General features: G+C 40.5%; 1 protein-coding gene across 1 annotated transcript; it reads right to left on the bottom strand.

Annotated features, from left to right (window-relative positions):
* Window positions 1-824: 824 nt before the first annotated feature.
* On the bottom strand, window positions 825-9,801 carry spg7 (SPG7 matrix AAA peptidase subunit, paraplegin). The gene is made up of 17 exons (XM_030046904.1): window positions 9,583-9,801; window positions 8,417-8,519; window positions 8,239-8,328; window positions 7,860-8,101; window positions 7,353-7,492; window positions 6,829-6,931; window positions 6,605-6,730; window positions 5,977-6,139; window positions 5,693-5,866; window positions 5,462-5,586; window positions 5,093-5,195; window positions 4,782-4,892; window positions 4,555-4,670; window positions 3,813-3,969; window positions 2,960-3,123; window positions 2,311-2,388; window positions 825-2,161 (listed from the first exon to the last, which is right to left on the bottom strand). The coding sequence occupies exons 1-17, from the start codon at window positions 9,799-9,801 to the stop codon at window positions 1,955-1,957; spliced, it is 2,421 nt and encodes an 806-aa protein (XP_029902764.1). The 3' UTR covers window positions 825-1,954.
* Window positions 9,802-11,901: the final 2,100 nt, after the last annotated feature.

Here is an 11,901-nt window from a genome sequence, read left to right on the forward strand (position 1 = left end):
GTCCAGGACAGGATCTGGAGTGTGCCGAGGGAAAATGAATCAACGCTTTGTGAAGCCCGATGTCTTTAACCTGAGGTGCCTGGGGTCATATTGAGGAGATATGGACACAACTAGGAACTCATATTTCAATACTGGCTTGTGGCAAAGTGATGTGGATAGCTTCGATATTAGGGAGCGGAACATGTAAAAGTAGAATCGACTTTTAACATGATCAGCAATGATGAGAGGAACTGTGCATGTTATAGGGCAAAAAGAATGTGTGTACACCTGTCAATTTGTTGTTTAACCTCATACTCAGGTTGTCCAGCAACTATGCATACAATCAACAAGACTGAGATATGAAAATCTTTTAAGCATTTTCTTTTTTTATATATATATACGTGATTATTTTGTAAAATATATTTTGCTTTGATATTGATACTGATTTCGTTTTTAAACATATTTCTCATTTTTCCATCATACAGCCTCCATTCCAGCACTGGTTAGCCGTCCTTTTTGGAGGCATCTCACACACACAAGCAGATGCTGGACCAGTTCACATTATATTGTACCACACAATCCCTTCTGTGATCAAATTGTTTGGGGGTAAAGACTTTGAATGATGTTTTTAAGTATTGTCATTTGATTTCGATTTTACTGGTGTCTAAAGAATAAATGTGAATCTTTCATTTAGTGTGTTTTGGTCATTATAAAATGTAATAGAAAAGTAAGTAAAGTAATGCCTGTATTACTTATGGAATGCGCCATATCTTACATACAATTACATATATTCATGAAACAAGTCTATGACACTAAAATGGAATACTCCATAAAGAGAAGCACCAAATGTTTAAATAAACTTTATTTAAATTATTCTCAGCACTGTAAATCATTAGGGACTTCATTCACCCATCTCAATCAAACCAATACTTGGCCCCTAATATACAGAAATGTACATTCCCCAGTTTGTGAAAATGTAAGCTCACGCTATCTCAACTATTCACTCAATCTCGAGGTGAGAAGAGGACCATTGGAAGCATTTAATGAAGGTTTTGCCTCTAAATTTTCAGTATGCATGACAGCAGCTATGATACTTTAGCCGCACCATGAATAACCTCTGGTAACCTTTATCGATAACACTTGAATGCCAGTCTGCCTGAAACCTCAGCAAGCAAGAGGAGAAAAAAAACAGCAAGCCTGTCCTCATACTCAATTACAACTGTCCAGTCCACAACTCTGAATTAAATTAAAGCTGAATCTATCTATAACATTTTTTTTTTAACTGCTGAACCCGTTTTATTATTCTCTTTACTTACTGAGTGTGAGCAGTCTTCTGGAAAAAGAAAAAAGTTGTAAAAACTATTGGATCTGGACTTCAACATTCTATTATAAACCATCATGTTTCCTCTATATTGATTTAAGAATACAGCCCATACTGATGTACTCTCATCAGTGTCTTAGAGCTCACCTAAATCCTAAACACAACATTCAAGACCTTAATCTTAGTGTGAGAATGTGTAGATGTGAGTCACCTGGATAAATGCAAATATGATGAACGTATACATGTAATCTCAGAAATGGCAAAAAATATATCTTTGGAATCAGCATTTGAAGTCAGTGATGGGTGAGATAGGGGTTGACAATATAAGGGGTACATATGCAAATCATCTAAATGTTGATTCTTACAAGTTGCTTTTTCTTGAAAGAAATGGTGGCTTATTTGTGCCATCTTATTTAAGTCCTCCTCAGTTTAGTTTAATTTGAGTTTACCATATCATAAATAAAAGGGCCAACTGGAAAGCAATTGTGGATGAAACACCACAATGACTGCAGTGTTTTATGAAACTTAGAAAAACTATGTGACTCCATTGTTTTACCTCCAGGTATACAGAGCTTTTTAGAATGTAACCAAAGACAGGTTTTGTACATTCCCAAAGTGAAAAGAAAAGCTCTTCCTGACAGAGCCATTTTAAGATCAAACTAGTTGTGGATTAATGTCCTCTTCTCGTTCCTTGCGGGGAGGTGGTGGAGCCTCCTCATCTCCTGTGTCTTGTTTGTCCCTCTCAGCCTCTACCCAGCTCTGCGGGGCAATCATCTTCTTGGGTCCATGGGGTGGAGGACCCAGCAAAGCTTCGATGTCATCGTAGTTCACCACCTCACGCTCTAACAGCGCATTGGCCAACTGCAGGCACAGAACCCAGCTAGTTATTACTACAATTTAACACTAACAGCAAAATAATGTTTAAGTTACATGGTCAATGGCAGTGACAGTCTAAGATTCAGTGAAATGCAAACAATAATTTCCAGAGGGAGAAGATAACAGGTTCTTACCACTGTCAGCTTGTCTCTGTTATCCAGCAGCAGCTTCTCTGTTTGCCTGTAGGCGCGGGCTATCAACATCTTGGCTTCCTGAGAGAAAAACGAATGCCATCAATACTTCATGGTTATAATCACACCAGAAATTCACTGTGCCTACAGGCTAGGTTAACATAGGAGTTTTCAAACTTGTTTGGACTGTCATTAAGCTGTAGACTTGCCCTTTATGGCAGTAAACTTTACAGCAGAGCATTTGTATTAGATTGTGCAGGTGTACCTAATAAAGTTGCCACTCGGTGTAGATTAAAAATTATCATTTTATCATTCACATTCAGTCACATCCTTATATACGGATATATTATTATTGCTAGTGAATCAAATCATAATGAAATTAAACTATTCCTAGTTTTTCTGAGGACCATCTGGAACTCTGGGCATCTCTGGATGCCACTTTGGAAAACACTAGGTTAACTAAGAGAATTAGTCTTATTTAAGCACAGATATAAACATAAACAAATATAAACATCACGGCCTACAGACATTAATTGTAAAAGCCCTTGCATCAGTACTTCAGGATGATGAAGAAAATGAGATTTTATTCCATCAACATTTTCAGTGGGCTTCTATGAGCTAACAGTTAAGTAGTAGTAGTTTTACGGCTCACATGATCCATTTGCTGCTGCAGTCCCTGGCTGAAAGGTCGGCGTCCAATTGCACCTTGCGCCTCAGTGTCCGGGAATGAGACCTGACCCACACTGTCACACATGCCATACTGCTTCACCATAGAGTAGGCCACTCGTGTCACCTTGCGCAAGTCATCCTGAGCACCTGGGGAAACACAGGGAGGGTCCTTTACGTGCCTCACTGAGCCCATGTATTTTAAATGTGAGGTAGTGTATCCATGCGAGGGACGGTCAGTGTTTGTAGGATTCTGGGTGTTAGTTCATTGTCTTTGTGCTGTATGTCTGTGTGTTCCTTTTAGGCATTCAGCTAACAGCTGCAGAAATCCTAAAGCTAAATTTATGACTTCAAGACCTTTCAATGCTGGAGATGCTGCTCAAAATGTGAATTTTAATCTTTGGGTAACACTGGTCTTTGACCTGCATCTTCAAAGTTCTACTAATTTCTAAGCACTTCCAAGCCGGTGTAGCCAGAGTTCCTATACTTGTTCCTGTACTTTGTGTGACAAAAGTTTTCAACACCATGCATCATTCAGCTGCGTTAAAGCTTGAATCAAACATTTTCAATCAAACAGACTAAAATATGTTTGTTGAAATATTTAAGACCTTGAAAATTTGCCCTGTAACCTATAAAATTGAATTTAAGACAATTCAAGACTTTTGAAGGACCTGCAGACACCCTATATTAGGATGTCTAGGGAATGGCTAGGGAATTGAGTAAGATCTAGAGAAACATAAAGACTAGAAATGAACTGACATGATTCAGTGGGGAGAATTATGTGAGTGCGTGTGTGTGTCCGCGCAAGTAGTTCCAGTTTAGCTGTAAATGGTGTATACCTGTCGTGACCTTGTTGAAGGTGATAGCCTCAGCAGCTCGTCCTCCCAGAGCCATGCACATCCGCTCAAACAGCTGCTCCTTGGTGAAGAGGTACTGGTCACGAGGCAGGATCTGGGCAAATCCCAGGGCAGCATTAGTCCGCGGAGCAATGGAGACCTGCATCACACAGCAGAAGAAGGATGAGTTTAACATAGCTGTCAAAAAGTGAATGTGAATTTCTTCTCTCCTCCTCATCCACTTCTTTTCTCTGAAATTATCTTATCATGAAGTGTTTCTCCTGTTTTTCGGTCTATAATCATGTCTGGTGCAGATATGGACTATATCTGGTGCACTGGACTTGCAGTTTGCAAGTCCAGTTGTCCCTGTACTTGATGTGTCACAGGAGACAAAGCCAAAGTTCTCCCTGGCAGAACTGCACATAACATAAGGGAAAGGATAATGACACATGATGAAAAAATGTTTGAGGGGTTATTCATAAAATTCGCCGACCATTTGGCTATGATCATGTGAACCCGGGCAGCTCGGTCCACTTCTTGCCATGTACTCAAGATATGACAACTTCGACCCAAGATGTAAGGCTTACCCCATCACTGAGTTCCATAAATAACTCCAAATGGGTCTAACCTGGATAAAATAAAATATAGCAGGCATGCAATGCTGCCTAAAGACCCTATTAAACGTACAACAACACATACCCATATATTTCCCTTGCAGAAACAGAGAGTGAACATGGTGTGCTACCTTCATGACTGCTTCCGTGTGCTCGAGCAGCCACCCCACTAAGGCATGTCCAGATTCATGGAAGGCAACCACTCTCTGTTCTTCTTTTGACAGGATCTTACTCTTCTTTGCACTTCCTGCACGCACACACACACGTACATGTATCTACACTCAGAAGCAACAGTACTCATTTGAAATGCAGTCTTCCTGCACAATCAGGCGTGCGGCCTTTTGCATTAGTGTTGTACCTGCTATCACTCTCTCCACTGCATACTCGAAGTTGAAAGTATCAATGGACTTGTACCCCTCTCTGGCAGCATGCAGGGCTGCTTCGTTACAAATGTTGGCAATGTCTGCACCTGGAAAGACAAGGTGGGTTGGCAACACAAGCTGTATGATCAGCATATAGGAATGACACTTCATTAAACTGCAACCATGTTATGCTGTAGTATCCACAGATGTTTCATATTTGTTGATTAAGAGTCTATACTTGGTAAAGACTGTTGCCTGCAGTTTTTATGACAATCGTCATGGATTTAAAACACTGAACAAAACATACCACTGAACCCCGGAGTAAGTTCAGCCAGACGTAGGGAGTAGAAATTAGCAGGTTGGGTCAGTTTCAAGATCTTAAGATGCTGCTCAAAGATCTCCTTCCTCTCCTGGAAAGAGATGAATAAAAAAAAACACCAGGGAAGCAAACTAACTTAACTAACAAGCTCTCTCTCTCTCAACACAAAATATTTTGTAGTTTCTAAGTTCTGTGCAATTTGCTTTCTGATATATGATGAACTGGCTGATTATTCTTAAAGGCAGTAAATAAATGATTGTTTCAGCAATGTGGAATTTGTGAGATAAAGCACACAGACTGTGCTGGCAGAGTGGCTGACACATAACAATGGAACCTGATGTCAGCGCTTTAGGCTACCTGCAGAGTGGGCAGATCTATGAAGATGTGTCTGTCCAGTCTGCCTGGTCTCATCAGAGCATTGTCCAAGATGTCTGCTCTGTTTGTGGAGGCAAGGACGATCACGTGGTCTGTCGTCCCCATTCCTGGGTGAACAAAAGTTAGTTAAAAGTTAGTTAAAAATACTATTAATTTCTGCAGTGTAATGAACAGATATCCATGATTAACCCTGAAATCCCAAGTTAAACTTACCATCCATCTCTACAAGCAGCTGGTTGAGTGTCTGCTCTTCCTCAGTGTTGGAGAAGCCTGACATGTTGGTGGATCGCTTCTTCCCCACGGCATCAATCTCATCTATGTAGACAATGCAGGGTGCACGGGCACGAGCCTCTTTGAACAGGCTCCTCACCCTGGCAGCTCCAAGGCCTACACACAGAGATAATTTAATGAAACTCAATTAAGTCAGTGATCTAACCTGGTTTAACAATTTATCCTCTTAATAAGGCTGGTATATTAAAACCAGGCACTCTCTTTACCTCCAATGACCTCTACAAACTCAGAACCAGCCATGGCCAGGAACGGCACCTGAGCCTCTGTGGCCACAGCCTTGGCCAACAGGGTCTTCCCGCAACCTGGGGGGCCCAGCAGCAATGAGCCCTTGGGAACTTTGGCCCCAAGCTGGAGGTACCTGTCGGGGTTCTGTTGAAAAATAACAACATCAGTATGGGAAGTAATGAGGCTTCATTGGAGGTCTACTATTTTAGTCTTGTAATATCCAGATGGTTCTTTGGACTTGAGTTATGTTAGAACCTTCAGAAAAAAAATTGCTACAATGAATGATGGACCAAATGGAATAATAGGACAAACAGCTGCTAAAGAATACCACTGATTTTGGAAAAAAGCAATTTAGCATTAAGTTTACAGTGTTACTGACTTGAGATTTTGTTTTAACCATTCTTAACTGAGAATTGTCTGACATGTTGCTTTTGCCCCATATGGGCTGCATGTATCATGTAATAACTGTGGTGATGGGTGGCACTAGCAGTAACTACATTATGAGTTACAGTTTCACTTGAACCTCTGACTACTTTGATGGTGAACATTCCTAAAGTGACATATAAGACATAAACATCAGCACACATTCATTTGAGATTGGCCTCTTACCTTGAGGTAGTCAACAAACTCCTTCACTTCCATCTTGGCCTCATGCATGCCAGCTACATCTTTGAAACTCACACCTTTCCCTGACTTGCCATCCACAATGGTGAACTTGGCCATCTTCAGCTGATTCTGGAAAGTACATTGTGTCAGGCATTTCGCATCCATGTGAAATAAATGTGAGAACCATAAATGTACACATGCAAATTATTGTAAGTAACGTTACTCACAAAAGCACTGAAGCCGCCCTCTCTGCCACCCATGCCTGCTAGACGGAAGATATACCAGAGAATAGCCACACCAATGGCAGCCATTCCCAGTGCATAGACTGCACTGCAGTAGAAAGAGACAAATATTGTATCAGGTTATTATGGTCTATGCTTGCTAATTTGGACAATCTGATTGCTAGACTGCAACTATTAATAGTGTAATATGTTGCAAAATGATACAACATATTACAAATGTAAGGGGGCAAGTACACCCACATATTTTCCCTACATATTTGGTGAAATTCGTGTTAAGAAACTACAAAGATTATGACCCACACATCCTTCTAAAACATTTAAGTGGATTTCTGGATAAAAAGAATGAATTCAAGAATTAAAATATATAAATCTACACACCATATAGCTCCTGGAAGCTGTATGGTGTGTGGATCTATGTTTTTCATGTTTGAAAATTTGTGACTTGCAAATAATGGAGGGAAGCTAACTGTCTGTTTTGTAATCTGCTTGGAAGAAGCTCATGCACTTACTTCCCAAAGAAACCAGTGCGTTTGTAGGACACCGGTATCCTGTCCTTTATATCAATATTCAGCTCCTCCTCTGCTGCTCTCAGCTTCTCTTCAAATTTGTCAATGTTGGCAACCTGCATTCTGTACATAAGGGCCAGCCTCTGCCAAAACAGGGAATACAGCAGGACACATGAAAAAGAAAGCACGTAATTTCATATTTCTGTGAAGAAAACAAGAGGATTTGTTGTGATGTAGACCATACATAGGCCCTATATAGCCAGTTCTTTCACTGCTATGCTAATGTAATTAAGCTGCATTTGAACGGCAAGTCCTGTCACTGTATGTGAATAGAGGGCTTAAAGTAAATATAATTTCTGAGAATGCATTTACAATGGGGTATAATGTTGTGAACCCATTTTTGTACAAATTTAACTCTCAAAGTTAACTAAAAACAGCATACACATCTGCTGTAACAGTTCAGATGTAGGTGATTCGCTGTACAATTGTACTGAAACCTATTCAACGTACAGGCCTTCCAAAGATAACTGCTCCGGGGTGCAGATATATATCTACAATGTCGCTCTCAGGGACCACTTGCACACGGGACACCTCTCCCTTGGCCAGCATCTCATTGACAAAGTCATTCCAAGAGATGTTTCCACCGCTGGTGTTAATCGAGTTTAGCAGGCTCATGATGAGTGCTATGATGATCAGGGTCCGCAGGCGCTCCCGGTACATTTGGTCCTCCTGCTCACGTCGTTTCTTCTCTTCTGAGAGAGGAGATTGAATGTGGAAGAGGAGGAGAAAGAGGATGAGGACACATATTAACATCATATGTGAACTGGGTGAGTAGATGTAACAAAAGGAGAGCATGTGTCATGCCACTAAAATAGTACCCTCATCTTACCCTCATCTTCCTCTGGAGTTTTTCCCTTTGATCCGTTACTTTTATTTTTCTCTTGTTTGGATTGGGTTGTACTAAAGAAGTTTGTGGTCCCTGTAATGAAAGAGTTGTTGATCAAAATTGCTACTTGCACAGGTATGCACTCATATTGTATTTGAGTAGCTACAGAATTGGCATTTACCTAACAGATTCACCAAACCAACAGGGTTTTTCAACAGGTTGCTCTTGATTAATTCTTTGCTTATTCCCACCATTCCAGGACTCAAGGGTCTGTAGAGAATATTCTAAAATTGAAATATTAGATTTAATTAGTGTTCTTATTACCATTATCAGCAGTGACATACCAAGGCGCTGTTGGGGCAACTGTAACATGACAAACTTAGTTTTGCTGCAGCTCTGATTCACTGAAAATGTGTTACCGTAGTGTGAAATTCACAGAAAGTAAGCCAAAATGACATATGCTGTATTTTACACTTGAATTATGAATAAGTCAGAATAAGTCCAAAATGTGGCAGCTTTATCACAAGGCCTTTACAACAAAATAATGCAATAGTGATGGATTCTCTCACTTAAAAGAAAATGACTTCCATTGGACATTAATATATTAAAATGCAATGAGTGTGGTCCTGCGCTCTGGTTAACAAAACATTTTCTAAGGAATGAACAATCCACTATTTGAAGCAAAGACGAAGAGTGGCAAAGGCCAATGATGTGATCAGCCTGAAGCGAGCTTGCATGTATAATTGCACCTTGGGGTCACATCTAAGGGCTGTGTGAGAAAAGGCGGCACTCACAGGACCAAACGCAGCAATAGTCACCCGCTGTATGGAGTTGTGTTCAAGCCTAGTTTGTTTGGAAGCTGGTTTCTGGAAAGATGGTTTCTATGATGATCACATTAATGATTGTCGCTATAATGACATGGTTGTAGCTCTGGTTAAAGCCATAACCAGTATTTCTCTTGAAAGACAAATTCTACCAATGGACAAACCTGTTGTTCAAGAGCTCTGCCCATGCTTATAAGACTAAAAAAGATTTTTGGATTTCATTTTCTGTGCCGATGAAATTTATTATTCACATTTGGATTAGTGTCAGGTCTCTTGAGAATAATCCATAGCTGTTTTGATACGATTCTGTCGCACTAATAAACATCAGAGAGCAGCATGCACATTTATGGTTGTTACTGTCACAGAAGTCACTCTCATGACAATGGTTTTAATTGAGCTGTCATCACATTCACTGTTTTTCCAGACGACCGAACTAGCAAAAGTATCACATCCCTTTGTTGAGTTTGTAATGTCCTTCAACCAACAATGCATGCCAGTAAAACCTGAGGACACATAAGCTTACCTGAATGAGTTTGTGTGACTGGCTTGTGAGTGACCGCTGTGATCTTGAATTAAGCAGCTTTTTATAGTTGCAAATTCTCGATAGCACATTTTTGGCATCATCGCTGTATCGCGTCTTGTTTGATAATGAATGGCAGTTCCGTCCTGAGAGTGTCCAAAGCAAGCCTGCACGAAATCTCCAGCATGAGCCAGCGCGGCTTTGCGACAACAAAGCTGCCATAATGTCGCTGGATGCGATAATGTTAACACCCAGATACAGGAGTGCCGAAGCCCCTAAACAGTTTCTATTATCTGAGAAACTGCAAAGCCATAGCGGATTTGTGTGTCGACTTGTTTGTTTACCTCCACCCCTGCTACAAGCTAGCTCGCTCGCAACGTTACGCAACCAACAGCGGACGTACAGAGATGTGCAGACAAAAAACACACGGCAGCTCTCTTCCCCCGGACCTACTCCTCAGATTAGGTCATTTGAAACAATAAATAAATCACACCAACACTCACTGCAATTCATTCGACCACACATGTCTATTCGTTAACGACATACACACTGTTTTTCAACTAAGCTGCATATATAAAACTATAATCGAGCGCATCTTTACTCGAACTTTGAACTTTAACCTTTATTGATCTTCAGGAACTGAGTAGGTGCGCAGCCTTTTGCGCAGACAAAAGACATTGTATAATAACAGTGCACTTAATATGTCATTATTTTTTTTTAGGCTGACATTGATACTTGCGACCAAAATTCAGAGTTTACATAACATCATGTGTTTGATCTTTATCTTATTTTTTAGATAAACACCTCAGATATACTATATATGGAAATCAATTGGAATGATCAAAAATGCAGTCTTAAGCTTATTTAGCCATCAAAATCGTTGAGGTGTGTAGGCTTATGTAGCCACATTCATAATTAGCAGATATTTCTTGTAATTCTTTCAACCGCTATTGCCAAAATTATATAACGTACTCAAAATACTCTAACCGGTCCAAATAATATCATGGAAATTCGCATCGGTGCTGATTTTGTGTCACTGATGTCCTCAAACAGATATGCACTGCCCAAACACACCTAATTGTAGAACCTGACATCACTGGAATCAACCAGTTTTACATTTAGACCTATAGCGTTTTGTAATTATATTCCCAGAAACCCCACAGACTGAGCAGTGGACAAACTGCCATAATGCTCCAGCAGAGTGCGCTATTAGTAAAGTGTATGTCGCTGAGGGAGCAGCCTCTCAAACTGGCCCCGTTTCTCTTTGCAAACAGAGCATATATGTACTCGAGTGAACACAGGATGCTGGGTATCAGTTTTAAGCACCAGCCTTGCAACGCCTAGTACTTGTGCAAGATGAGTTGCTACCCCACGCCTCAGCCTCAACATGGCACACAGGTTTTGAGGTGGAGAAAAATGAATTTTTGCTTTGTCCAAACATTACCATCTCTCTCCCCCTCAAAATAAATCAACTGCAGCTACAAAACATTTCCATAGAACCGATGCGCTCATACATAACCACAAGCAATATTATGGATATCGCACCTACACACCGTGTGAGGTCAGACTGAGTGACATTTGAAGTCACCAATGAGATTAGAAAACTTTTCTCGGCTCCAATGAGAGGCTTCGTTTCATCCGGTAGTGTTTCATTTTGACCACTCTAATACGTGCTTGCGTTCATGAGTGTGTTTGGTTTATATGCTAGTGCGTGCCGCCTCCCCGCAAATTAACCTCATTTTGTTTATAAACGTAAAACACCATCCACATTTTGGTAGGCATCAAAATATATGATGTATGAATGTACACCGGTTACAAACTCATACAATGTTATGTATTCATACGTTTAGCAAATAAATTGAAATTATTCGTTTTAATCAATCGTTTAGTGTAAGGTGTCTCTCTTCTGAACATACATTACACGAATTTTAAAAAGTGCGACAAGTTTTACCACAGTGACCTGTAATGATCGCATTTCGTTGGCGTATTAACACAAATGCTACATACAAAAAAAAAAAAAACAACTCAAAAGTATCCGCTGTTTAAGATCCCAGATGCTGTGAAATCGAGTGCTCCTAATGCCCGTACTCCATTTCCTTTGCCTGGTCTTCCAACTGTATAATGGAGCTTGCTCTCCTGCACTGTAAACTGTGGGTCAGAGTCGTCCATGTTGGAGCAGCGTATCGGTTGATTTTATATGTGGGACGTTTACGGCCGAGAGCCACAATGGCGGCAGTCTCATAAGCGCAAAAATGGTATCCGCCCACACGCAGAGCCAATCACAAGCCGTGTTTCATTCGTCCCCACACTGAAGTCAAAGGC

The sequence above is a fragment of the Myripristis murdjan genome, chromosome 3 (genome assembly GCF_902150065.1).
Source record: "Myripristis murdjan chromosome 3, fMyrMur1.1, whole genome shotgun sequence".
NCBI classification, from domain to species: domain Eukaryota; kingdom Metazoa; phylum Chordata; class Actinopteri; order Holocentriformes; family Holocentridae; genus Myripristis; species Myripristis murdjan.

Bases quoted from the DNA above. Each gene is read 5' to 3' on its own strand.
- spg7 (XM_030046904.1), bottom strand. From the start codon at position 9,801: ATGGCAGCTTTGTTGTCGCAAAGCCGCGCTGGCTCATGCTGGAGATTT. The intron at 5,587-5,692 runs GTAAGTTTAACT...TTGTTCACCCAG, and splicing joins GCTGCTTGTAGAGATGGATG to GAATGGGGACGACAGACCAC. The intron at 4,893-5,092 runs GTATGTTTTGTT...TTGTCTTTCCAG, and splicing joins ACTTACTCCGGGGTTCAGTG to GTGCAGACATTGCCAACATT.